General features: G+C 39.7%; 1 protein-coding gene across 8 annotated transcripts in view; it reads left to right on the top strand.

The window, feature by feature from the left end:
* The first annotated feature begins 2,189 nt into the window (after positions 1 to 2,189).
* The window catches only part of VRK2 (VRK serine/threonine kinase 2), a 45,625-nt gene continuing 21,133 nt past the window's right edge, over positions 2,190 to 26,681 (top strand). The window contains exons 1-9 of one of the 8 annotated variants that reach the window (XM_048935015.1): positions 2,190 to 2,228; positions 2,967 to 3,187; positions 3,889 to 4,030; positions 13,637 to 13,692; positions 14,204 to 14,273; positions 15,079 to 15,166; positions 15,290 to 15,398; positions 16,744 to 16,836; positions 25,609 to 25,741. In XM_048935015.1, the coding sequence (XP_048790972.1) occupies positions 3,176 to 3,187; positions 3,889 to 4,030; positions 13,637 to 13,692; positions 14,204 to 14,273; positions 15,079 to 15,166; positions 15,290 to 15,398; positions 16,744 to 16,836; positions 25,609 to 25,741 (703 nt within the window). In that variant the 5' untranslated portion in view covers positions 2,190 to 2,228; positions 2,967 to 3,175. Of the gene's footprint in view, positions 2,229 to 2,848; positions 3,188 to 3,490; positions 3,749 to 3,888; positions 4,052 to 4,074; positions 12,344 to 13,636; positions 13,693 to 14,203; positions 14,274 to 15,078; positions 15,167 to 15,289; positions 15,399 to 16,743; positions 16,837 to 25,608; positions 25,742 to 26,681 lie in introns of those variants that run through there. The other 7 variants (XM_048935018.1, XM_048935017.1, XM_048935013.1 and 4 more) reach the window with 7 other exon arrangements.

The following is a 26,681-nucleotide window of genomic DNA, read 5'->3' on the forward strand; positions in this document are numbered from 1 at the left end:
TATGTTCTAAGATAGAGGAAAGGATAATAACTATAATAAATATACATAAATATATGTATGTAACAAGGGGGTTGGACACGATGATCCCTGGAGGTCCCTTCCAACCCCTACAATTCTGTGATTCTGTGATTCTGTGATGCACGAGGAATTGCTCACCACCCCTGACCCATGCCCAGCTAGTCCTAATTCTGTTCCCTCCCAGCTCCTTGGGCCCTTCGCTGCAAATAGCCTTGGCTCTGTACAATGCTACTTAGCAGAAACTATAAACATTGGTATGTTATCAACTTTCTTCTCCTACAACCAAAACATAGCATCCTACCAGACACTCTGAAGAAAATAATCAAATTCTAGATAAAACTAAGACAAAACTCCAGTTTGTACCTTCCACTTTCCAGAGCAGCTCCTAGGCACCAACAAATTCAAGAAGCCAGATACTTAATAGCACAGTGCATCCGAATATACAGCTAGATAGTGAAACCAGGTATTCAAGAGTTACTTAGGGAACTAACCTTGTTTCACAAACTGAAAGGACTTCTGCTGGAAACTAGATGGCTACAGTCACCTTACAGATGAGCCATCTTAGGCAACATAGCACCACTGTTTTCTTTTTCAAGAGAACAGTGGTAATCATAGCTGCATTGATTCTGCAGAGAAGCTAGGATTTGCTCATATTTCACATAGCAAGATAGATATTGCAAGAAATACAAATTCAAAAAAAAGCCTGTCAATATTGGAGCCATTTATACCAACGTGCAAATAGCCTGTTGCACCACTTGTAAAACACTGCTCAGAGTTTGCACACACCAAGCTGCATAAAGGATTGATTCCTAATGAGAAGGGCCTGTGGCTCTCAGCTGTTGGCAGCAATGTGCCATTAATAAGTAAAATAACAATAATTTGATTTTCAGTGCCTACGTCTTGAGTCTCAGAAGCTGACATCTTTAGGGAGCATGTGTTCATTAGAACAATAGTATTATAAGCAGTAGTAAAATACTCACTAGGAGGAAAAGGTATGCTTATCCCTTACCTTTAACGCAGACTACATACATTACTACATCTCGATCAGTAAGCCTTATAGTTCTCCTTTTACCCAGCTAAAAAAAATAAAAAAAAACAACAATAACCCAGAAAACTACTCAGTGGAAAAAAAACTGTTTCTGTCTAGGCATAAGGTATGCAACTGAGGTCATGCTCAGTTGTGTGCTGGCAGGATTTGTATATTTTTATTCTTATTAGCATACATATTTTTCTCTTGTAAGGATTCTTGAACTTAGCAATAATGTTGGCTGTCTTACCTTGAAGGGAAATAGCTTCCATCATAATCGGTGTTTCTGCAAGAAATAAAAGAACAAAAAATGAATGATCAACAGCAAAAACAAAAACAAAAAAAAAAATGACAAACCACCACACCAGAGAAAACACAAATAAATAAATATTTTAGGCATTTATATCCTCTTCCATCACAGTTCTCAAACTGCTAATTTGAAGCTACTGTGAAAGGGAAATTGAGGCTTTAACCTGACTAACGAGCTCATGTTTCTTGAGAGGCTTGCTGGCTGATAATAAGTGAGGTTTTCTCAGTCCTTCCCACAAAACACAGCAATGCTCTATTTTTAGGGTGAAGATGACCTACAGTTTCTTCCTAATCTGCTCTTTTTTTTTCCTCAAGTAAATTTAGTGAAGTTTGTTGCTTTTTAATTGGTTATATACGTATGCTTATTTCTGGAGCAGGCAATTTACCGGCAGAATTGGTGTCGGCTTTTTTTATTTTCTATTTGCTGTGGTTCTTTATTAATAAGCACCTTGATTTAGATAACAAACACTCCTCAGAAGTAGCTTGAACTACTCAAGAACTTTTTGCAGTAAATCTTTACGATAATCGTAATTTCTATTGTATTTCCATGCATTTATTTCTGAAGGTTTTTAACTCTCCAAACGATGATGAAAGCTTAAATGTTTAAGTCTTGTGTGTTTTTGTTCTGTTTTGTTTTTTTTAGCCTTATTGTATGGGAACTGCTGAGTCACGGCCTGAACCTCTAATTAATCACCTGAGGTGAGCCTTGAGTCAGCCAGAGGAGCACAGGTGAAGGCAATTCACCTGTGCTGCCGGAAGGGGTGGAGCCTGGCTCCCCCCCCTCCTGGACCTATTTAAGAGCTGGCTACCAGAGGGGAAGGATCTCTTCTGGGGATCCCCTCTTTTGGTATCTTCTGGTGAGCTCAACCTAAGGGTAAGCTCTTCCACTTATTCTCTTTTGTGATCCTTGTTTGCTTTGCCTTACTCTCTTGATTATATTGTGATTATAACATTTTGCTATCTATTGATTATACACAATTATATTGTGATTATAACATCTTGGTTATACACTTATTTAGGCTGAATAAGCCCAACTCCTTCAACCTTTCTTCATAGGAGAGGTGCTGTAAACCTTTGATCGCTTTATGGCCCTTCTCTGGACCTGCGCTGACAGCTCCACATCCTTCTTGTGCTGGGGGATGTAGTACTGCAGATGGACCCCACAAGGGCAGAGTTGATGCAAAAACAAATGCTTCTTGTTTCTGGGATCTCTCTCCTCTGACTTGTAGAGAATATACTTTATTCATACCGTGTTGAATTTTACAGCTTGTAAAACAATCAGTAAAGACAGGAAAGATTTCAGACAGTCTTGCCTCTGGATGAAAACCTAGATCGTTGTCAACCTAGAACTTCTTTTAAGTAGTGCAAGACAACTTTTTTACAGCTTTGTGGGGTCTAAGTCTACCACCTATGCTGTATTTCTGCTGCATGAGTCACTTGAATGTTACATATATAACCTGACTAAGTCTTCAAAAACATTAATGTGGTACACGCTACCAGCAATGAAAAAAGCTCTTTTTGCTGTAAGGTCCTTACTATGTTTTATTTTAAAAGTCCTTACTTTTATCTTCTCCTCTACTGATGCTGACTGATGCTGATGCATGCTTTGCAGTCATGATCTGTTACTTGCGAAGTGTAGACACAGAAGACGATCTGGATTTTGCTTATTCTCTTGGAATCATCCCCCCCGCCCCAGCAGGGCCTTGATCTGTTGGTAAAACGTTTTAGCAATTGCATGGAGATTGTGAAGGTCCATCCGGAGAGAAGAGCAGCTCAACAGTGAAGTGATTAGTGCCCTTTATTTTCTAAAACAGTCTGAAGATGAGATCCAAGGTATGCCTGGGTGTATAGATCAGTGATAAAATGCAAAGACTGAGGTTGGATGTCAGGGGGAAGTTCTTTGCTATGAGAGTGGTGAGGTGCTGGAACAGCTGCCCAGAGAGGCTGTGGATGCCCTGTCCCTGGAAGTGTTCAAGGCCAGGTTGGATTGGGCCCTAGGCAGGTATGAAATGTGGAGGTTGGTGGCCCTGCATGCGGCAGGGGGTTGGAGCTTGGTGATCCTTGAGGTCCCTTCCAACCCCGGCCATTCTGCGGTTCTGTGGTTCTGTGGGAACGGCACGGCGCGCGCTGAGCGCAGATCCCAGGGCGGGAACAGCGGCCATAGGGCGGGAACGGCGGGAAGAGAAGCAGCGGGCGGGCAGAGCGCGCGGCCCGGCCGTGGTTGTCCCGCCCAGTCCCCGCCCCGGGGTTTCCCCCAGGAAAGCGGTGTGCCGCCCAAGAGAGGCCTGCGGGAAGTTCCTTGTCGGGAAGTTGGTGAGCGGAGGCGGGGGGAGGCCGCGGCCGCTCAGGGGGTCGGGGGGTGTCGGCGGCGAGGACGTTGGCGGCCGGCTGAGGGTGGGTGTGCGGCCGGCGGGGCTCGGCGCCTCCCCGACGGCCGCGGAGTGCTGGGCGCCTTCCTCGGGCCCGGCCGGCAAAGGATCTCGCTTTTTTCGGAGGAAAGTCAACTTTTTTTTACTTTCCTTTCATCCCCTCAGGGTGCGATGCCGCCCAAGGAGCGTGGCAGGGGCAAGCTGCCTGTTCCTCTGCCGAGAGACATGATCCTAAAGGACACCGAGGGAAAAACGTGGAGGCTGGGCAGCCAGATCGGCCAGGGCGGGTTTGGCCTGATCTACTTAGGTAAAATGCGGTGGTATTGAGGTAAAATTGAGGTAAAACCCACAGTAATGATAAGGGCGACGTGTGAGTTTTGTCTTGATGTTCTCACGTGAATCAGAGGCATAAACCGCAGGAGGTGTAATTGCCAGTCTTCATTTATTTCTGTATTTATTCTGTACTTATTATGTTTCTGTACTTTCTTCAGAAGAAACTTTCACTTGGTGTGAGTGTGGCAAGGAATGAGTCATTGTGAGGCACTTTGTAAAGCATTCTGAGTCACTGCGCATATGCAGGCAGCTATTGCTGATCTGTAGGAAAGAACAAATCCTGTTTTCAAAGGCAGCGTTATAAGTTTTGTTTTTTTCTTCTTCTTTCTACTGCATGTGTGCAGTTCCGGTCACTCATCTTCTGAAGTAAAGCAAAAGATGGTTTTTTTTTTTTTTTCTTTAGTAAAGCAAAAGATGTTCTGCACAAAGATTCTTCTTCACCTCTGTGAAACCACACTGAGTCTAGCAGTGCCCTGCAGACCTAAAAGGAGTTGTCCATCAGTGTCAGACTGTGGGATCAGGCACCTACTGCATAAAGAGATGCATTTTCTTTATAAGGATTAGTGTGTTTCCTCTTGTCGTGTTTGCAGTCATAAATGAGGAACTTGCATGCCACTATTCTTTCAGTAGCAGACTTACTATGATCTTTGTTGTGACTGGTTAACTCACTGTGCTTGTCTGTTTCCAACTGTTTGGGAACACTTGCACCAACTGTTCTTCCTTTCCTTCTTTTTTTTTTCCTCCTCTTGTCTGTTATGGCTAATCTCAGCAGAATGTCAACTAAAGGCCCATCTTTTGTTCCATGATGTGGTGATCCCATATGTGGTCAGGTGTTGTTTGCCTATAGTTATACTTCCAGCTAGTAATGTGTGGCTGTAAATTGAAGGGGAGTGGACAGTTTTTCTTGCACATCTGGACTTCAGGTTTGTGTGGAAATTTATTTTTTTTCATATTTATTCGTATATTGGAGAGAGGGTGGGACTGAAGCCATGTATAGGCACTGAGATTTCAGTGTAAATAAAAAAAAAATTAAGAAAAAAGGAAAAAAGCCACTGCTTCTGCTTTCCAACAAAGTAAACAGTCACTGGAAAAACTTTGATAAAATTAGAAAATTAAGGCTGTGTTTGTTCATCGGTGGTTTGTTGTAACAATTATATGAGTAACTGGCAATAGCTGCTGGCCATGGCCTACATCTGCCCTATATTTAAGGTTTTTGTTGTTTTTTTGTTTTTTTTCTTTTTTTGGACTAGTTTTGGTGTGCTCTGCTGTGCAGAATTTCCGAAGTGTGTGATTTGAGGAAGAAACTTGTGAATCCTTATGTTCATGTTAAGAGTTTGAGTATATCTGGTGGGCTTCTGTAGTTTCATTTCTTCTGGAAATGATGCAGTTCACATGTACCTAATGGCTCTGCAAACTGAACCAGTGGGGATGATAAGAGTTTCAGCTATCTGCGGTTAGAGGAGTCAAAGGCCAGCATGCTAAGAATATTTACATTCTTTTTCTTCTGATGTGTATGATAGCTTTTTATGACCTTCTTTATACTGCTGGTTGTTCACATTTGAGAGTTGCTGTACCTAGAGAAAATATGAAAAATGTTACCATAAGAAAACAGAGCTTGGCGGGAGCTAAGAAGTAAAATTACATTACTTCTGGATATTGCCATTCAAGGATGAATCGTGGGAGAGGGTACAGGGATGTCAAGTGGGGGTCAGGATCCAAAGGAATGGCAGACAAGCTTTTAGAAGGCTCTCACAGAGGAGGGTGTGCAGATGCAGTGCAGAAAGTAAGGCTGTAGCTGTGGGTGTAATTCAGGCCAGACAGAAAATGTTCCTGAGTCAAAATGTAGCTGCCATTTACAGTCAAATTGCAGTGGACCTTGTGTGTGGTATAGCACATGGAATTCAGTTGGTATCTTAAAGATTTTATCAGTTATTTGCCTGATTGTTCAGACTGCTGAGATGATTTCATGTCTTGTGGTGTTGCAGTTTGAGTCCCACTGGACTGGAACAGGAAGCAGTCAGTGGATTTGCTGAGAATGAGAATACAGCCTGGAACCCTTGGTATTGCAATTAGATGTCTTGTCATAAGTGACACCATAGCTGAAGAATTACAGCTGCCACTTGTAATGGTGTGTTCATTTAATTTTTTCTCTTAGGATGACAGTGAATGTTACATGTAGGACTGAACTGAAGGCTTTGTTCCCCTTATACCTTATCTTACAATTAAAAGAGGTAATGGGCAAAATATATCCTCGTATTGACACTGAGTGAAATTTTCTTGTTTGTCCACATCCTTATCCTAGATGCATGTTCATATTTAGTAATGTGTACCACATCCCTACAGAAGAGAGTCTGAATGGCAAGGAGAGTGATGATGATACACAGATTCTTGGTGCTGAGCCAACTTCTTTCTCTGTGCTTTTCAGCCTAGTTTCTAATACGTATGCAGCAAAATGTGAGAGTGGCCACTAAAATTTCAGTGAGAAGCTAATGCAGGAAGAGCTGTGGAGAGGTGGGTAAGACAGGAAAATGGAGTCGGATTTGATTCCTTGCCAGATATGAGCAGCACGGCCCTTCTATAAAAGTAAAGGTTAACTTTTCTGGCTGTATCTTCTAACAAGTATTTTTACTGTAGTGGTGTAAAGATTTTGATGTGCGTTGTTATAGCTTAATTTGCCATTAAGGGTACTCCATACTCCATTAATCTACACCAATGTACTTGAGATATTTTACACGATCTCTGCAAAACGTGTTTACTGGAGATGCATTCCTTGGAAGGTTCACTGAATCAAAGCTGCTGAAAGCCATTCACTAACCTGGAGCCCTACAATGCTGGGAGTCTCTTTAGGAGCAGGGCTTCTAATTATGTAGGTGACAGTTTCCAGTAGCTGCAAGTTTTGTTCTGCATTGTGAACATTTTCACTGTTTTTTCTAGTTGCTCTTTCCTGTCTGTGCACCATCTTGTTTCTCTGTTGACTTGTTCCTTCCCTTGGATTTCTTTTGCATTTTTATTTTAACCAGGATAAATAGGAGGAGGCTGGCAAATACTGATTCCTCCTAATGCTCCCAAAGAGCTGCCTTTCCTCTGCTGCCAGAAGCACTAGGAACTGTCTAGAGATATTCTTTCAACCATTGCTTTTGTCCCAGCAAAAGCAGTACGGATCATACACTGGACCTACCTATGCTCTGACATGCTGGTTTTTGTTCCTGGTGCTGATTTGCCATCCGATACCTCAGACAGAACCATTACCCCTTTGATAAGACAGGAACAGAATGGAGAGTAACCAGGGGAGGACATGACATATTGTTGGTCTCACAAATAGGTTGTAGCCCTGTGGAGCACCATGGCAGAACATACAAAAATGAAGCTAGAGTTGAGGAGGGTGCTACTGAGAGCCTTACATCCTCTCATTTATCTTACTGATTGCAGTCAGTAATTAACAGCGGTCTTTATATAAATCATTCTGTAGTCCTGCTGCAAGGACTCTATTAATGCACAATTTGGATGGAAAATTTGAATTCAGAAAGGTCACACAGTGTTTTGCTAAGACTCCATTGTTGCAGTAAAACCTGGTGTACGCAGCATTACCTGCTTTCAGACTTCTTTCTAACAAAAGCAGGTAGTTCTTGATGCATGTACTTATATTTTGTTAGATTGTGTATTTTACTTGCTATGTGGTAAATGTGATCTATCTGTATTATAGCTGTATATTGCAATAGAACTTTATAAATGATAGGTAAAAAAGTTTTGAAACCATTTTTCATGACTGCCTTTGTAGCAGGTGTTTGTATATTGCTGTTTGACTGCTATATTTGCAGGTGTTGTTAGGATATAAGAAGCTCAGGAAAGTGATAATGCAGCAGTCAGTGATGCTCTTGTCCTCCTTGGAGATCTGTCACTTGCCTAGCTATTTTTTCTTCTCCATTTTTTTTCTTTTTTCTCTCCATTTTCCAAGAGGAGGCAAAAAAAACCTAACCAACCAACCAAAAAAACCTGCCTGTGCACTAAACAGTGGTTGAATGGATGAATGTATTTTAGTACCAATGTCAGAGAGAGCTGTAGTCATTGTGGCCTCTTCTGACTTTGAGTTTGGACCATGGTTTGCTGTGCTGTTGACACTTTGAGACCTGGTGTTCTGAGAAATAGACTGAATGGGCTGAAATAAAGGTTTTTTCTATTTCAGAAAAAGAAATTTCCATGGCTAATTTGTACACCCTTGCTAGGGGGTATAATGTGCCAGGGACCAGAAGCATTGATTGCCATTATCCATATTCTATGTTAGTGTTCATTCCTTGGTTTGAGTTAGGAAGCAGACTTCAGTGATTGGTTCTAGAGAGATGAGGTACATAATTGCTTAAATTAACTTCTCCAAAATTATTTACTATACTGCAGCAAATAAATTAACAATGCAGTAGCAATAATATCTAACTGTATATGTTCAGGATTATCTTTTTCAATTCAATGGAAATACAGTTTCAATTCAATGGAAAGAAGAATATTAATAGCAAAAAAAGCTGTAATTAAAAGCACTAGCAGGCGACTGACTAGGGATGGATCTTTCTCAAACTTCAGGTGTGAAAGTGCTTTTCAGCAAAGCACTCATTGTACCTGCAGGTGTGAACCTTAGTGTGAAAAAGTCATTGCCAGATAAATGCCACCTCAGGAAAGTATTGTTGTCTAGTCAGTAATATTAAACTTTATGCAATCTACTTGCTGTATGTACACTGATAGCTTTTCACCCTATAGGCAAGTTAGAACATACAGTTGGCCTCTTTTTGTTACTTAGCAGTTACCTAGGGCTGGTACTTGTTACAAGCTCAGATTGCTCCATCTGTTAGAGGAAATTCTCTTGCTTCTCCAAGTTCTTGCTGGTGTTGCAAGAGCTCTTTTACTATTACTATTTAGTAATTACTATTGTGCTTTAGTGTTCTGACACTTTTGTTTCCTTGTTTCCATATGCATGGTGATTTGGGAGCTGTTGTTTTGCTCTTTATTTGTCCACTTTGCAGGAATTCAGATCAGATACCAAGACCCTGACATGCTAAGTAAAACTAAAAAGGGAAGAAAGCAGGTTTATTAATTTTTTTTTTTTCCCAGTGAAGGAGGTATTTCAGAATAGGATTATATGTAAAAAGTAAAAACTGTGGTTGAAACATGTGGCACTTGTTGCCTTATGGAGGGCACTCTACAGCTGTCATTGGCACCTGTAACCTACTGAAACTGGCATCATACCTTCTTAGTGGGCTCTACATCAAAATAGCAGATGGGCTAGAGCAGAATCTTGCCAGAAAACAGTTTGTGCACCACGTTTAGAATATTAGAGGCCTGAGCTCCTGTTTGAGAGTGCTGTAAGAGCAGACCATGTGTAGCTTTTCTGCCTAGGGTTAAAGGATGTATCATGCCTCTTCCAGCTCAGAGTAATTAACTTTGAAAGGCAAACGGGAGCTTCTGTTGCTGTGGAATGCAAAACTTTAGCTTTGGTGAATCACAAAGGTTTCACAGAGAGGTGTGTAAGCAATACAGTGAAATTTCCTGCCAGTACTGAGTGTCCTTCACTTGGAGGCATTCATAGGTGTCAGCAAAACGCTCTGACAGTTAAGCACAATTTTCTTTCAAAACGCAGTTTACTTGTGTCCTGTGGAAGATGATTTCACAGGCGAGGCAGATGGACATGTATGTGTAATTCATGTAATAAAGCTACATTTGTAAGTCTACCTAGAAGAGGAATGTAGGAAAAAATATTCATAAACATTGCTTGGAAAAGAGTGTGTCAAGGAAGTGATGATGCATCATCAGACACTTAAAGCACCGAATGTTTCAGTTCTTGGGGAAACACTGAATGGAAGGAAGTGCTGGGGAGGGAGGCTAAGAAGCCATGTTTTTTTGCTTGCCTTTAAATATTTGCATTAATATTCTCCATATGTAGGATATATGTGTAATTGTGTACTAAACAGCAGATGTTATTTCTTGTTTATTTGTTTACATTCTGGTTTTAGTAACTGTAAAGCTGCAACTTGGATTACTTTCAGTTGTTAGATGCTCTGAGTGATGCTTTTGTCAGCCATTGGATTTAACAGCTGTTGGCTGACCTCAGTGGGGTCAGAGTTTTTTCAGGTTTTTTTATTGGTAGCTTGTAACATCGGGTTGTGGTATTTCTGATTAGGTACCCACTGAAACAAAGCGAAAGCATAATGCTAGCAACCCAAGAACTTCTGAAATACTTTTTTCACGTTGCCAAAACAAATATATCCTCAAAATATGCAGCAGTGGCAAAGACACCAGCTGTGGACAGGAGCGGGGATATTTTGCTAACTACCAAATCAGTGCTGTTTTCTTTTCCACAGTGTAAACTTTGTCAACAAAACTGGTTCTGTGAGAGCTATTGAAAATATTTCACCGTATTCCACATGTGACTGCCACAAATTAACTGCTAAATCTGTAACAAGCACATTTGAACTGGCAAGTAGAATCGACACCTTTCTTTGTCTGACTGCATGCAATTGTGCTTGTAGTTGTAGGAAAGCACAGTTTCTGTTCTAACAGCTCTTTCTGTTATCATGCCGTATTAACATTTACAAAGCTACGTTGGTTAAGGTTGTGGCACTCAGCAACAAATTGGATGAAATCTGTGATTCAGGTGGATGATAAGACTATAACTGCTGTGCCTAGATGAAATTAGGAAATTCTGGACAACGTGAGGTAAGTTATTTGCGGTGTTCTGTAGGCACTATAGTCACAAGTAATGACCAACACTGTGTATCCCACCACACTGCTTTGTTTCAGTATTTCTGTACTTTGCAGTGGCATGAGAGCCGTGATTGTAAAATGAAGGAGAGGAAAGAAAAATCGAGCTGTGCCCTTTGCAAATGTTTTGTGGGACTCTTCTTGGCTTGAGATGGAAGCAGCCACAGCCCCTGCACGGATTCATCTTGTGCCAGTGTTAACAGTTAGGTACACAGTGGTTTTGACTGTGTGCATACATGAACACTCTTCCCCCCGACGTAAGGAAACTGCATCTGTATTTCATATGAGCAACACAGTGTAAAGTGGGAACTCTCACATTTGTTGTGCTATTTTAAGATACCCTTTGCAAACATAATCTCACCATATAGTGCTTCTGGTACTCTGTGTGTACTTATACGCCATCAGAGACCTCCTGCATATCAGCATTGCCCTCCTGCAGGGTCTCTGCTTACTGTCCTGCAGTCTAGCATTTAACTGATTGTAATATTATAAATAGCCATGTGCTACCACACAGAACGAGGCTAGCACATGGCTAATTACGAGTATACAGTAATTAACTATGAGCTAAACTCGCAGGAGAGTCTGTGGTGGTGGTCTATGAGGTATGTAATCAGACTGTTTGTTAAACCTTGGGAGCCTTTCCAGTCTGTTAAGTAACTATACATAGTAATGAGACCATTTTTTAAAAACCATTTATGTATATTTATGGACAAAAAAATAGTCTGTTTTATTTCTGCGCCATGGGTAAATGCTGCTGCCTGATATTTGAATAGTTAATTAAAATACACAATAAAAGGTACATAGGCAACTTCTAGCTATCTGTAAGTATGCGATTATCTGAGCTTTATGTGCATAAGAGGTGTAGGATATTATCCGTTCTGTATGTTCTGCCTTATTTCATGTACGTGAGGTAAGGATGATCATTCAGTTTTTCCTTTTGTATATTTGAAAGTCATTTTCTAGAGCATCTGTTTCTCTGTTGTCTTGAGCTTTGTCTAAAAGTCTCTTCCTTTTCACATTGTGACAGATTGCAGTTAGGTTTGGTTTTATTTTTCTTCAGGATATTCATTCAGCATTACTCCAAAAAGCATCTGCACAGTTACAATGTGAGAACCATGAGGGTTAGGCCCTTTTGCTGGGCTATCTCCTGTTAATTGCTCTTCTTCGTTACCCTGACAGCTGTTACTGTCTGTTCCAGATTACATGAATGAGGCCTCTCTTTATAAAATGTCAAGATGTCTACAGGGAAGTTAGATCAGTCTTTGAAATACATTTGTTACTCCTCTGTACCTATCAAGCCTCAGTTAAGTAATTTGGTATTGAAATAATTTTTTTATACACAGGTTGTTTTCTGATCCGTGTCAGTAAGAGAGTGCATCTAATTCTGCTTGAGTAGTGTGACATTATTGAATACAATGAGAACACATGGGATGTGTTCTTTTAAGCTAGTATCTTCAGCTGTTAGCACCTAGCCCACGTGTGACAAAGAAAGATAAAAGCCTCAGCACCTGTGCCTTAATTCCCAGTTTAGTACAAGAAAATGGTAAGAACAGAGTTTACCGAAATTTCCTTTGTGTTCCTAAGAATAGTTTTGAATTGTGTACTGAACAGGACTGGTACCCACCCGAGTCCATGGATAGTTCATGCATTCCAGAGCTACTGTTTTGGAATACGTTCATTTTATCTTCATGTGCTGTTAACAGAAACATTCATGGTGAGGTGGTCAAGCTGACAACAGCGTGAAGGACAGCTGTGGGGGTTGGGGTGCAATGCTGCCACGTTGAACCCAGAGCCTGAGTAAAGTTGAAGGAAGATGATGACATCTGAAGGAATCTGTTTGTATTTTCTGACCCTAAAAACATATAAGCTTGGCTGGTTTGGTCAAGTTTACTTATTTTTATTATTTTTATTGTGTGGATAAAAGTGGTCTATTTTTGGTGTGTGCTGACAGTTGAAGTGTTTCTCACCTGGACTGTTGTTGGTATTTGATCATTGCAAGAAGTTTGAAAGGAACACTTATTTCTTAGGAACTGTATTCTTTCTACTTCTTTTTTTTTTTTTTTTTTTTTTTCCAATGATGATTCTAAAAGATGATTTAGTCTCATTAAATTTTAATCCCAGTATAGCTCTCTGTAGCTTCAGTACTATCAGAGAGAGCTGATAGTTCTCTCAGGGTCAGAATTAAATAGAATCACATTGTCTGTGCAGAAAGGTTCTGTCTCCTGGGCTGTAATTGGCACATGTGGTCAATTATTGTTTTGAAATTTCTGATTGTACTGAGGCACAATCCCTCATCTCCACTTTTAGACAGGTGATGGCTGTGCTATTGCTAACTTAGGCCAGTGTCTAAATAATGTCAAAATAGAAATCGAGGTTCTGAGGCCGGAGTAATTTGGGTTAGAGGAAAGCCGACAATCTTGTCTAGAGGCATAATGTAGGTCATAACTTCTAAGTGGTGTCTTTGTCACGACAGTGGATTGACAGGAACCAAATACAGAGGTTATCCAATTGACTGGTAGTCTGTTATAATGGAATACCTCATTGTGGTGAAAACGTGCAGTGGGGATGTCCTGCTTACTCCTTAGTTAGCACTGAAGGAGACAGCTCTGAAAACGTGGGTTAAAATTGCTTCTGTGCTTGTTGATTAAACTTTTACACTACTTTGTTGATTTGTTGTTTATTTTTAAATTTGCAAATCTTTGACCTTTAAAAGTAGTAATTCAGATAGAATGTTGGGTATCTTTGTCATGTGTTTTTCTGATCACCTTAGTTAATCTTAGCTTGCTCTTTGCCACTTTATTTCACGCAGCTTGATCCTTTCTTTCTCATTTTGCAGCTTCCCCTCATATTCATGTTCCAGTAGAAGATGATGCAACGCATGTAATTAAAGTGGTAATGTTTAGATCTCATTTCTAAGTTGTTAACTTGTATGCAGAGCTTTCTCTTAATTATCTATCCTTATTGTCAGCAGTCAGTGCATGTTGCATGCTTGTGGTGATGTTTTTAGTTTTTATTTTATATGTTTTGTTTTATTTTTTAACATCTTGATATACTTTCCCTGCTAAAGGATGTACTTGGTGTTCCCACAACACATGGTATTTCCTTGACTTGATTCTTTCTTGATTGCTGCCCTGAATAGTTAGGTAAGGAAAATCAAGCTATGAATTGAAACGTGTCCAATCGATAGGATTTCCTAAAATAATATCTTAATTCCTGAAAGAATCTGTGTTGTATGAAAGTGCATTGCCAAATAACTACTTATTAAACCTGCATGTCAGATAGCATGCTATGTGGGAGGTGGAAAAAGTGATTTTAAGTCTCTTTGAATTTCTCTAGGACCTTTGATTACAATCTGTTGTCTTCTTGAGGTATTTTATTGTACTGTTTGTTTATTTCTAAATAGGAGTATCTTGAAAATGGCCCCTTATTTTCTGAACTGAAATTTTACCAACGGGCTGCAAAACAAGAGCAAAGTAAGTAATAGATCAACAAATTAAGAAAACGAAAAGCATTGAATTCTGATTCAGTTGAAGAATAATTTTGTTTTCATTTGTCTGGTAAGAACTGATGCTTTGGAGCATGACAGTCAATTCACTTCACATACACTAAACTGATTTTGCCTGCTGCAGTGATAATTTTATTTTGCTGTAAGTTTCTTTATTTCAATGTTATCTTTGTTCTTTCTGATTGGAAGAGAAAACAGAAGTGTGACAAATGTGTTAGAAAGTGCACAACAGTGTATGGCCCCAGGGAGCTGTCAGCCTTAGAACAGCAGTACTTCACTGACCCATTTGCAGCTGTAATTCTGCTAGTTACTATTCCCATGTACAAAGTTAGGAACTTGTGTAGTCATCACAGGCTTTAGTAGAAATCAAGGCACTTGATTCCACAGACACTTTGGCATTGGATGTATTTGTGGGAACTGTCCTAAAGACATCCGATGAGTGAAACCACTGATAGGCATAAGCACTTTTTGAAGCACTGTATGAAGTGAAGTAGTGCTTCCAAAGACTTTGACAGCTACTGATCGTTGTTTGTCTGCCTTTGAAGGGGACAAATTGCCATGTTGCTACAAAAACAAATACTTCCTGTCTGGGAGAATGCACAGAACTTCAGGATAAAGCTGTGATCTCGTTTGCTACAGTAACTGCAAAATAAGTCATACTTGTTTCATTGTTTATTCTCAGTTTTGGCTCCATAGCCAAAAAAGAAATGAAAGTCTGAATATTCTCTAGGTACCTTTAACCCAGTTTTATATTTTCTTTATTACTATTTCAGTAAGAAAATGGATGAATCTCAAAAAAATAAGATGCTTAGGAATCCCAGTGTTTTGGGGATCAGGCTTGGCTGAGCACAAGGGAAAAAGGTAATAAGATGAATTGAAATTGAGCCTGAAATTGACTGAAGATCACTTTTCAACAAAGTGGAGCTGCCACAGATGTGCCGTCTTGTCTCTAAGGTATTCTCCCTTTTGTGGATTTCTGCACAGCTATAGATTCATGGTCATGGAGAGACTGGGGGAAGACCTTCAAAGAATCTTTCAAGACTGTGGAAGCAGATTTAAGAAGGAGACTGTTCTGCAACTTGGGGCACGAATGGTATGTATACAGAGAAGGGAAATTGCTGTGCCTCAAATTGCTGAATCCAACTAATAAAATCATCTTCCTGAAATGATGAAGTTAATGTAGGTAGCTGTTGAGTTTAGAAATTAAATGTATGTAAGTGGTGTGCATTTCCTTAATTTTTTCATTCTTTTAAAAATACAGTTAGCATGGAGTGTAAGATCTGTGGATTGAATGTTGGGAAGCTCAAACCACACCTTTTTTAACAGGTGGAAACAGACCATACGCTTCAAAAAGTGTGTCTAGACTGAGCTGTGTAAGCCCATTCTTGTGCTTTAACATGTATTGATTTTTTTTTTTTCTCTTTCAGAGTTTGAAGGGTTTTGTATTAGATGTCCATATGTCAGTGTTCACAATTGCATGCCTGAATGCGAAAATTTGTGTTTGCTGAACTGCACGACTCCACTGGTAGTACAGGCAGGATAAGGCTGGTGTGCAAACACCAGTTCCAAAGACCAGTTCAAAACTGGTGTGTTCTAACAGAATGTTGTATTATGTGCTCATCTGTGCTTTAACTTGTTAATGACTGCTATTACTGCATAGAAGTGCACAGCAAGTGGAGCAGAGGCAATGGTTGTAACTTGAAAGAAGAGGAATTCTAATTGGATCTTAAGGAAAAGTTTTTGCAGAAAGAATAGAGTTGCTCTAGAGCGTGTATCCCAGAGGTTGGACAACACCCATCATGGGAGACTTCTAAAACTTGACAGTACAACCTGGCCTAACTTACATTGCCACTGCTTGAAGCAGGGCTTTAGACTGGAAGCCTGCAAAGTTTACTTCTAACCTAAAACAAAAATAACATGAGGTGAAGGGCTCTTACAGTTGTATCATTGATAAACTTTGAGCACTCTTTGGCTATTTTTACACTCCTCAACAGCCAAGATTGCCCTCTTATGATTTGCCAAGTGCACACATGTTTTTAAAGTATCAGTTAGAGCTGTTGCGTGTCAGTAAAGAGCTGAAGAAAGATGATAATGAGAAGGGGATGGTGATTTGAGATGCAGGCCATGTAATAATTGTCATAATCAAACATATTACAGACTTTCAGGCCTGATTGTGTGCTCTCCTGATGTTCTTCCAGAGTTTAAGTGCTTTTTCTTTTTGCTTTGTGACCTGGTATTCTCATGGCAGTTAGACAGGGATACTCATGGCAAGGTAGACCTTTGGACCCTGTGGACACAGTGAGCAGTCCTCTAACTAAAAACAGTCACCTCAGTCTGTGTAGCCCTTGGCTTCACTATGTATGTGTGACATATTTGCTGGTAGAGTTGAGGGTGGAGTGGAGATGATGCTTTCTGTTTTGTTTTAAATCCCTTCATAGCTGGATACTTTGGAATATATACATGAAAATGAGTATGTTCACGCTGACATTAAAGCAGCAAATCTGCTGTTGGGCTACACCAATTCACGTGAGGTAAGAATGTTTACTTATCTACACTGTTATAATGAAGTTTAAATGTTCAATAGCTTTCTAAGTATATTCTTTGTTAACAGCCTACGTATTAGCAGAAGTTGGGGCATGAATATTCACATCCTCACATGACAAATCCAGCAGTGACTCTAGAGCTTTAGGTTTGAGAAAGAGAGCAGTGAGTTTTGTTCAGATTCTTGGTGCTCTGCTGACTGGGATAGTGGTAAGGGGCAGGTAAACTGATCAACTGAGTAAGTTAGAGGAGCTGACTGTGGTTCTAGGTTATGCTGGTTTAAGTATAGTAGTAGGATTTAAGGATATGGCCCAACTCGTGGGATGTTCTAGCTTTCTAATATTCTTGTGAATGGCGATTCTATGCCTCTGAGTCTTGTTCCACTTGTTGTAGTGGATATGGGAGGAGAGTAGGGTTAAAGTCTCTAAATAAGTCTGTAATACCCTCAAGTTAGCCTTGACATTGAAGTGTTTTGATAAAACATTGTGAAACAAGACTTTTGGTCCTGTCACATTCTTTATGATCCTACCATGTCTTTTTTTCTTAATACAATTAGAGTATTCTTTTTTTACTGAACATGGGGAAAAAAAACTCTAACTTCACTAAAGTATAGTTAACTGTAAGCAATAGTTGTCCTTTTTTTTTTTCTTTCCCTAATGCAGTGATGAAAAAACAGATATTGTGAAACAGCTCATTGCCATTAAAGGTTGAGCCATTAAATTGTATCTGCTTTCTTACAAGTTTCAAGTTAAATGGTAGATTCAAAATTATCTTTTCAGCTTTCTAGAATACATAGTATAAGAAGTATGAAGACTTATGAAGCAGCCACGTTTTTAGGCACTGGTAGCAGCCAGTGAATAATCTCAGTTTATGACATTTACCAGCCTGCTGAATCTGGAAAGAAGGCTATTTAGAAACAGAACGATCTGCTACCCAATTCCATTAACATAACTCAAATGACTTTTTTTTGTCCTGACTGTTGTGTATTTTTATGACAACAAAATGCTGCTGTTTTTCACACTGAAATCATTTTGGAAGTGTCCGTTGACAGTAATCATAAAATTTTAAGGCGTGTGGCTGACTGTGATCTGGTGCTGTTGACTTAGAAGATCACCCCACAATAAAGCTTTATTTTTCAGGTTGTCTGCATGAAGATTATGTTACCAATATTTAGTTTTTGTGAGTAGTGCGTTCACTGATGGATTGAAAATAATTTTGAGTGAAAAGATAGTTTACTAAATACAGAAAATAGATATTTCAGCTGAAGTAGCTCCTAGCTCAAAGTGTACAAAGTGTACAAAGTGTAAGCTACTGCAAAGATATCGTTTCAAATTTTGTTTTGGTAAAATGTGTTTTCCACTGAAATGATTCTGCAAAACAGATAAATCACAAAGTTAGGAGGAAAGGATTTCTAATACTTGTTTGCCTTGGTAAGATGTGAATTGTGTTTCTATTTGCTTCAGAAAGCTCAGAGCTGTTCAGATATTGCTAAATAAGAGTGAGGTTGAACTTAAACTCCCTAGTCAAAGGTCCCCACAGTTCTGCAAGTGCCATGGGCCTACAGGTTTCACTGAAACCATGATAACTGCTCCGTGCTGGACTTGGAATCACATTAACAGAGCCTGAAATTGTAACGTGGGTGTGTGTGTGTACATGTGGTGGTCATTAGAGATGTATTTTAAGGTAACATTTACTATATTTAACTTACACAGGGCACTTTTCTCAATTAGGGCAGATTTTGGTCAAACAAAACCAGATTTCTCAGATGTGCTTGCCTGTATCTTAAAACATGTATGCTCTGTGGCTTGTTGGAATAATCTTAGCAACATTACAGCAGAAGTTTTAGCATTAGAAGATGTCATGGAATTCAGTGCACCTTCCCCTGAGACTGGTTATTTTGCTGTGCTGTCTGCCTTCTGTACTTCATTAGTTTTTCCTGGCACTCTACATGTAGGCAGGCTCAGTACTGGACAGTATCTTCACGCAGACTTGAGCATTCAGCATGGTGCATGTATACTTGCACACATGATATTGCATTTGTTACCTCTTGGCCACATTCACATACCTGTAATTTGGATGTAATTTCGGTATGAAAGTTGCTTCTTCCTGTGTTCAGATGTCCTGTTCCTATTGTGAGGTTCATGATGTTTGGACAATCTTTACAGCACGCTGCTGGGCTGATGAATATCTTATGGTTTTATTGCAGCAGTATTTTGGAAGCTCTGTGAGGCCCCACCACTGACTCATTGTGACAGCAGTGTGGAATAATCTGTCCCGTGTCCTCCAGATGGTTGTCAGAGATGCTGTATTTTAGTTTGGTGATCTTGCATCAACCTTACGCACTTCAGTTCCTCAAACACTATTATTACCACAAAATGTCTGCGAGCATGTTTTGCTCTGTCTGCTTCCTCTGTAAAAGTGGTGGGTGGCTAGATTGCCTTGTTGTGTTTATAAAAGCAATGGAATTGAGAGTTAGAGTGGTCAAGATAGTTTCACATTTAGGGAACAGGAGCATCTAGCCAATGGCAGAATCAAACTCAGGAGCAGATAAGCTGGGAGAGCTCTGGCTCCAGGGAGTAGCATGACAAAGCTGACTGACTTCACAGTTTATGTGGTAAGTTTTTGCTATGTATTCTATGTTAGAGAGTTATTACTCCCTAGGATTTAGGATTTTAATAGAAAAGAAAATTGAAGTGTAATTTTAATTATAGAAGCTCTGGTTTTTAACTGGGATCCATAAATCTCTATATAGAAATACTTTTCAGGTTTTTTTTTATATTGTTTTGGTGAAGAGGCAGATCTCTACACAAAAAAGCTATTTATTTAAAATTTATACTGAGCTTTGCATTTGTTTGTTATTTTGTGGTTGTTGATGTGTACTATTGTGTCCAAAGTTGCCACTGATGTCCTGCAGTTCCAGAAAAGATCATTTCTCTGTGTTAAACTTTCTGCTCGTATGCTGTCTCGTCTATAAATTAGCCTAGTAGGCTTACACTGCTGCCAATAAATATCAGTCCCTTCTTGAAATAACGTGAAATCTATACTGCTATCCTTTACCTTCCATGGCAAGACAGAGAAACAAATAAAGTAAAGGTCCTGTCACTCTATGACCTCCAAATGATGTTTAGATATGGTTAGAAGATCAGAAATCAACTGACCTCAAAGAGCAGCTAGCTGCAGATCTATTCAGTAAAAGGGAGCGAGGCCATTCAGTGAGTTACAGGTCAAAAGATCAATTCTCTAGTCAATATGTTTCTGAACATGGACCCAGCATGATGACTGGCAGAACAGCAGTGATGTACTGAGGGAAGTACACAGCCCATGAATTTGAGAGAGGCCTGAAAGCAAACTTGAAGTGATCAGACCTGTAAATTACACAAGTGAAGCACTGTCTCAGTATTGTGGGGAGTGTCACAATTGTCTTGAAGGGTAGTAACTGTATGATAAAACAGTAAGTGTTACTGATGTAGACCCTAGAAGAGGAATTTGAATCCACTGAACTCATTTAAACAGTAATGCTGTTCAAAGAGAGAAATGGGTGCCAGAGAAAAGCTCAACAGTGGAGTTTGTATGAGTGAAATGAGGTTTGGTGGACTCTCTCTTCAAAAGGTTTCTTGTAGCATTTTTTTTCCATGCAGTGTATGGGCAGACATGCTGCACTGTTGCAGACTCTCAAGACTGTACCAGAAGCCACGTGTTTGGATTTTTAAGCTGCAGGCTTTAAAATTGGATTTGCATCTATTTTGACTTAGGTTTTAAGTTTTTCGTAGGCATCATAGTTAAAGAATAAAATTTGGACATAAATCATCAATGGTCTGAATTGAAAATGAAAAAGGAGAATGAAGAAACATTTGAGAATATTAACTTTAAGACCAGCTTTCAGTAGAAAAGTACAAAGATGTAAAGTGTGTGCGTTGGTCATATGGGAAAACATGCATGAAAATAATTCCAGCTTTAAGTTGTTTTTCATTGTGTGATGAATCACTGTGACTTCTGCACTTCAGACCTGCTTGACAGATCTGCTTAAGAGCAGGTGAATGGAGAAAAATGAAATTCTTCTCTGTTCTCCTTTGTGTGTTTTAGGAAGGATACGGTACACAGAGATGTCATACAGAAAATGTCTTTAACACATGGATGCTGGCTAAGATGCATGCTCACATTGGTTCAATTTACTTTCGTAGTTATGGCCAATGTCTTGGACTTCAGTTGATTCCAGCACTAGGATTTGTTCCTGTTCCTCCTCTTGGCTATAAAAACCAAACAAAAGCAAACAAACAAACCAAGAAAGAACAAAAGCACACTGTTACAGAAGAAAAGGAGAGCAAAGAAGCTAGATTAGGACCCCATAAATGGCTTAAGATTTTGCCTGCAAATCTCATAAAATGTCATTGATTCTTTCTGTAGCTGAATGAGTCTGCAAAGGGGGCTGATCTTCAGTAGGGTTTGAGAAGTGAAGTAAAAGCAAGGATTGGTTTAAGCACAATTTCAGCATTGTGATGAGCTTGATGCTCTCTGAGTGTGAGATATATTTCAAACATATTTAGAAAGATAGAGGCACTGTTGACACTTATTCTCAGTGTTCAGAAGGAATGTATATAGTCAAGTAGCATTTTATCGTACAGTTGTTTATGCTTTAGCTTCTACAAAACTTGTGATATAACTGTTCTTTTCTTTGGGTTTTCTACTTCGGTGTTATTTCCCTCTAATAGTCTCAGTCCTCTTAGTCTACTTGATGCTTGCCTTTTTCTTCCTTGTGTATAAAGCTAATAAATGTAATAAATGCAGTTCCAGCCAATATGTTCTCTCATCTTTACCTGCTACAGCTTGGCAAAATTCAGGCGTTTAATAAAGCATTAAAACTGTGCGATGCAGCATTTCATTTATGTTTTAACAATAGTGTTACTACTTTGCCAATACGGTTACTCCTAATTTCTTAAGTGTGCATGTCTCTAGCTTCCCATCTTGTCCTTCATTTTTTTTCTGGCGCCTCATTCCATTCTGTATATATGAGCAATGAGCCTGTCTCTCACTGCAAACTGTCCTCTTCATGTGGATGAGCCTTTTAGACCCTGAATGTAGAAATTTGATGCTGAAACATGTTGGAAGTGGCCTGAAATCCCTCCTGCAGATGATTTATTTCCCTCTCTTCTTTATGTATTCCTCTTTTTGCCTTTATTGGCTTTTGTTTTGTAAAATATGCTGTTTCTGTACTAATCACTGTACTTAAAACTTATCATCCCCAAATGGACTCTGATCCCAAGATCTATTTTAGCATGTCTTGTGTAGTATACTGTCCAAAGGAAGCTGACAGCTGTATTTCCATTGGCAACCTGCCTCATATTAGTAGATGTTTGCTTAATTATTTACAGTGCCTCACATAAACTTAGTGGAACCACTGAAAATGAATTGGAAAGGGAAAATCTCTATGTTGTGATCTGTTCAGTGATGAAGTTCCTGTTCTATGTGCTTCAGGAGAGAGAATATACCCGAGGAATCCAAGGTGTCACACTTACAGCTTCCCCAGCCAGTGCAGCTATATGATATAACATGTACAAGTTGTAAGAATTTTATCCTTAGTAGCTATTTAGCACTTTACATTTTAATTACAATTTTAAAAAGAAACAAGAACCCTGAGAAGAATCAGCGGGGTTAAAAGAAGTGTGGGGGAAGGAGGAATATATAGCATGATGCAGCTAAACCAGCTGTTGTAGGCTTACAGCACTTGCACCTTCATCATCCTTGATATTTCTTGCTTGCAGTGCCTTACGTATCTTATTCTGCACGTTTTCTTATTCTTGGTTTGTTTGCTGTCCCTGTAGTTTGCAGATTAAATATGTTTGATTTTTGGAAAACATGCTAACACTGACTTAATATTTCTCAATATTCTGTAACACTCATCTTCCTTTCCCCCTTCCTGTACTCTTTTTAAAATAATAAAACAAAGCAAATAAACCCCTACGAATTACTCAGCTATCCTTACCCACCATGTTCTGAGCAAAGTTAGAAGGGCGTGCTGTGGTACATTATCAAAAAGTGAAAAGCAGCTATAAAGAACTATATATCTTTTTAATGATGAAGGGGCTGTAATGAGAATTGATGAAATGAAATTAATGGTAATTTAAAATAATGTAGACATTCTAATAATAGTTGTGACAAGGTTGTAACAGTGCCTTGCTGGTGCTAAGGGGACTCAGTTTGCAGGTGGCCGAAAGGCTTTCTGTTGAGAAGCTGCCATCAGCTCTGTGATTATGGAAAAGATGTGGTGTGAGAGCTGTAGAAATGGTAAATGGCTCTGCCAGAAGAAATGGGCTGAGCAGTGACAGATGTGGCCAACTTTGGAGCTAAGTGGTGTGCTCACAACCATTGCATCTGAGTGGCCTTAAGAAGTCATTGCTTCTGGGTTTCTGTGTGTTGCCTCCTTCAGTCAAGTTAGGGTAACCTAAAGCTACTCCTTAGTTGTGTTTTTTTTTTCTGCTGTAACTTTAAAATTGCTTTACTGATAGTAATACTGATGGTATTTTAAGCAACTTAAAATGTTGCAAGCAATACTTAATACTAGATCAAAGAGTATGTAGTTATTGTGGATGAGAGGCATCAACTTCTTTACAAAGTTCAAGTTTGACTGGTAAGAACTGGTGGCTGCCCTTACGGATGTCCTGCTGTTAAGATATCTGAAAGTCCAAGGCTGGGCTGCCTCTTGAAAAGGTCTAGCATGTTGTCGATCAGTCCCAACTCAAGTAGAAGCAAAGAGCTGTTGGAGATGCTTGTCCTTGATTGTTTTCTTCTAATGGCTAAAATCTCATTTGAATTTAAGATATAGTCTGATTTTTTTTTTTAAAGGTTCAAGTCCCCTTTGGATTTCTTCTTACTGTACTTGGTCCAGCTGTATAGGCAGTCTGTAATCAAGCCAAATCCAAAACCTACCACTTATCTGGGGAAGCATATACCTTCTAGCCTGCTTTCCTTCCCAGCCCACCAAGGATGCAGAAGACTCTCAAAACTCGGTATTACAGAACTTTGAATTAGTTCTCTCATATGGACTGTGAGCTCAATTAGGTACCAGAGCATCAGGAGAATGAACGTAGGAGAAAATCAAATCAGTGAACCCAACAAAGTTTATGCCTCGTCCCAGATTTTCTGAACGTGCCTACAGTCTTTAATCTTGTATCACAGTTTGTGTAGTCTGTCAGGTGAAAAACATCATTGGTAATCTTAAAAGCCATCACCCTGCAGGAAGCCAGTGCTGCATCCCAGCTTACACGCTCCAAATAAGCACAGATCCTGCAGCAGAAACACTAAAACCAAGAGACCAGCCATCCCAGGATTTGAAGCTGCCTGGAGCACAAACAGGAATCAGTAATTCAACAGCATGTGCTGCAAAATGATGCACTAAGTTTTCTTGAGGGTTTTTTGTTTGTTTGTTTTTCCTCTACCAGAAGTGATGTAATTAAATTAAAAGTGAGTTCTGGAAGAGTTTATTTTAGACTGTTTTTTTTTTTAGCTGAAGAGGAAACAAAACTAAGGTTACAGTAAGAAAAAGGTTTTCTTTGTAATATAATTTAGCAAAAATGCTGCTAGATGATTCGGCTTCAGCACCACAGTTTAGTTCCACTGGCAGTATAATGGCAACCTGTAGCTTTGTTCTATTTTATTTTTTGTGAAAGTACTGTCCTTAGATACTTGTTTTTTAAAAAAAAAAAACACAAATAAAAGCAGTTCTCTAATGTGACAACAGGTCAGTGGGAGAGAGGAAAGTGCCAGGTGAGCATGTGCAGACGACAAATTGAGAAAATAATCTTTGGGATATTATGGGGTGGATGTGTTGTGATTAAGGTCCAGCTGCTTTTTTGCTGTGTTGTGGTAATTGACCACATGCATGTATTAAATGCTCCGTTGTTGGAGGGTAGAAAGTATTAATGTGAACTTCATGGAGTGAACTTGTCCTCTGTGTAAGTGGCAGAAGTGACACGGATGCTGTACTCCATGCACTGTGCTTAGAGAGAAATGGTACCAGGTGATGTGTTGGGGGCTGTCTTGACAGGCAGCACAGGAGCATTGATTTCACTCCATGGATTTACTTCAGAGTAACTTAGAGTGAAATTTGTGTCTTTTTAAACATTAGTTTGAACTCAGGAATGATTTACGAAGTTGGCTTTCTGGGATGTGGGGGATACTGTTTTGTTTTGCTTTGTTTTATTGTACACGTTCTGTTCAAATAACCATTGAGATCATTAAGTTGCTGGCAGTGGCATCCAAGAAGATGAGCCTGTGGTGAGGTGCCCTGCACTCCATCAGCTGTGGCCCCTGCTGACACTGGAGTTCAGTGTGCTGGGGGAGCTGCTGCCACTTGGCACGTGATGAAGCTGTGCAGTCTCAGCTGATGGAGAGTTTGAACAGGGGAGTGTTTTAAGTAAGGGGAGAAAGGGGTCCCACAAGCAATGTGAGGATGCGTAAAAGACATATTGCAGTTTCTGGGGTCTAGATGCCCACCTGGAGAGGAGAGAGCTGAGGAACAAGATAAAAAGACTGAAATTCTGCTCGAATCTGGTATAAGATAAAGACTGTAGCAGTAGAAGGATTTAAATGGGGAGGGCAGCTGTTATAGCCCCCAGTTGTACATATTTTATCCTGAGGCACCATTTGGTTTAATAAAATTTAGATCTAAGGCTGTCCTTAATCTATCAGTTTCTTAAGACTTAATTATAAAGGTTATACTTTCAAAGGACAAAAGCATTATTCATTTGTCTGTTCATGTCTTCCAGGTTTATCTTGCAGATTATGGACTTTCCTACAGATATTGTCCCAATGGGAACCACAAACAGTATCAGGAAAATCCTAGGAAGGGCCATAATGGGACAATAGAGTTTACCAGCATAGATGCCCACAAGGGAGTAGGTAGGTTTCTTTTTTGTATTTCAGGGAAGTGATTACAGAATGAGTAATCAGGCTGTGAGAGCCGACGTATGCAATCCCAGTGGTTGTGGGGATTGCTTGGGGTTGATCAGACCCTTGTGTGGTGACCTCTTGCACCTGCAAGCACTTCTTCAGTGCTGGTGGGGAGGGGGCAGCACAGTTTAAACTGAAAGGCTGCTGCACGTGTGGTACAGGAAGGGGGACTGAGGCGCCCTAAGAAAAGCCCGCCATTAAGCTTAATTAGTTCGTGCTGGGAGTGCTGGTTTGTATTGCTGCACTCTGTAGAGACAGAGGCAGTGTTTGTTAATGTTGCATTGTCAAGGAAAAATGTTTAAAGTTTGCGCTGTCCTTTAGGGAGAGCTGTGGCTGAGTGTCACCATCTGTGTTGTAAGAGGGTATTTCAAGATATTTCTCCTTCTGCAAGGAGAAAAACCTTTTCTGAAGCCATAAAGTGTTAACTTTTTGAAATCTTTTTCCAGTAGCCTTTCATATATCTTACTTATTTAAACTCACTTTGATGGTATTGGAAACACATTTGCAGGTAAATTACATACATAGTCCTTTTATTGGATATTGATTGTACTGCCTTGCATTCCAAGGCAGACTTAATTCAACAATTCCCTAATTAGTTAAAGTCATAACCTATGTCTTGTATTCATTTACCATTAATTAAACCTTAGCTGTTTATTACACCGCAGTCCAAATCCAATAGCAGACCCATAGAGCCATGGAAAAGGGAATGGGAGGTCAATATTGAAAATATATGGTGCAGAGTCCCTCTGATGGCTGCGTTGTTCACAATCAATATGGTCAATGCAACACAACTTTCTTAGTTGCTATGTCAGCAAGACAAAAAGTCAATTCTAATGTTATGCTAGTGAAAAAATGGTGATTATTGAAAAACTTTGACTCTTGCTACAAA

Source organism: Lagopus muta, chromosome 2 (genome assembly GCF_023343835.1).
Source record: "Lagopus muta isolate bLagMut1 chromosome 2, bLagMut1 primary, whole genome shotgun sequence".
In the NCBI taxonomy this organism is placed as follows: domain Eukaryota; kingdom Metazoa; phylum Chordata; class Aves; order Galliformes; family Phasianidae; genus Lagopus; species Lagopus muta.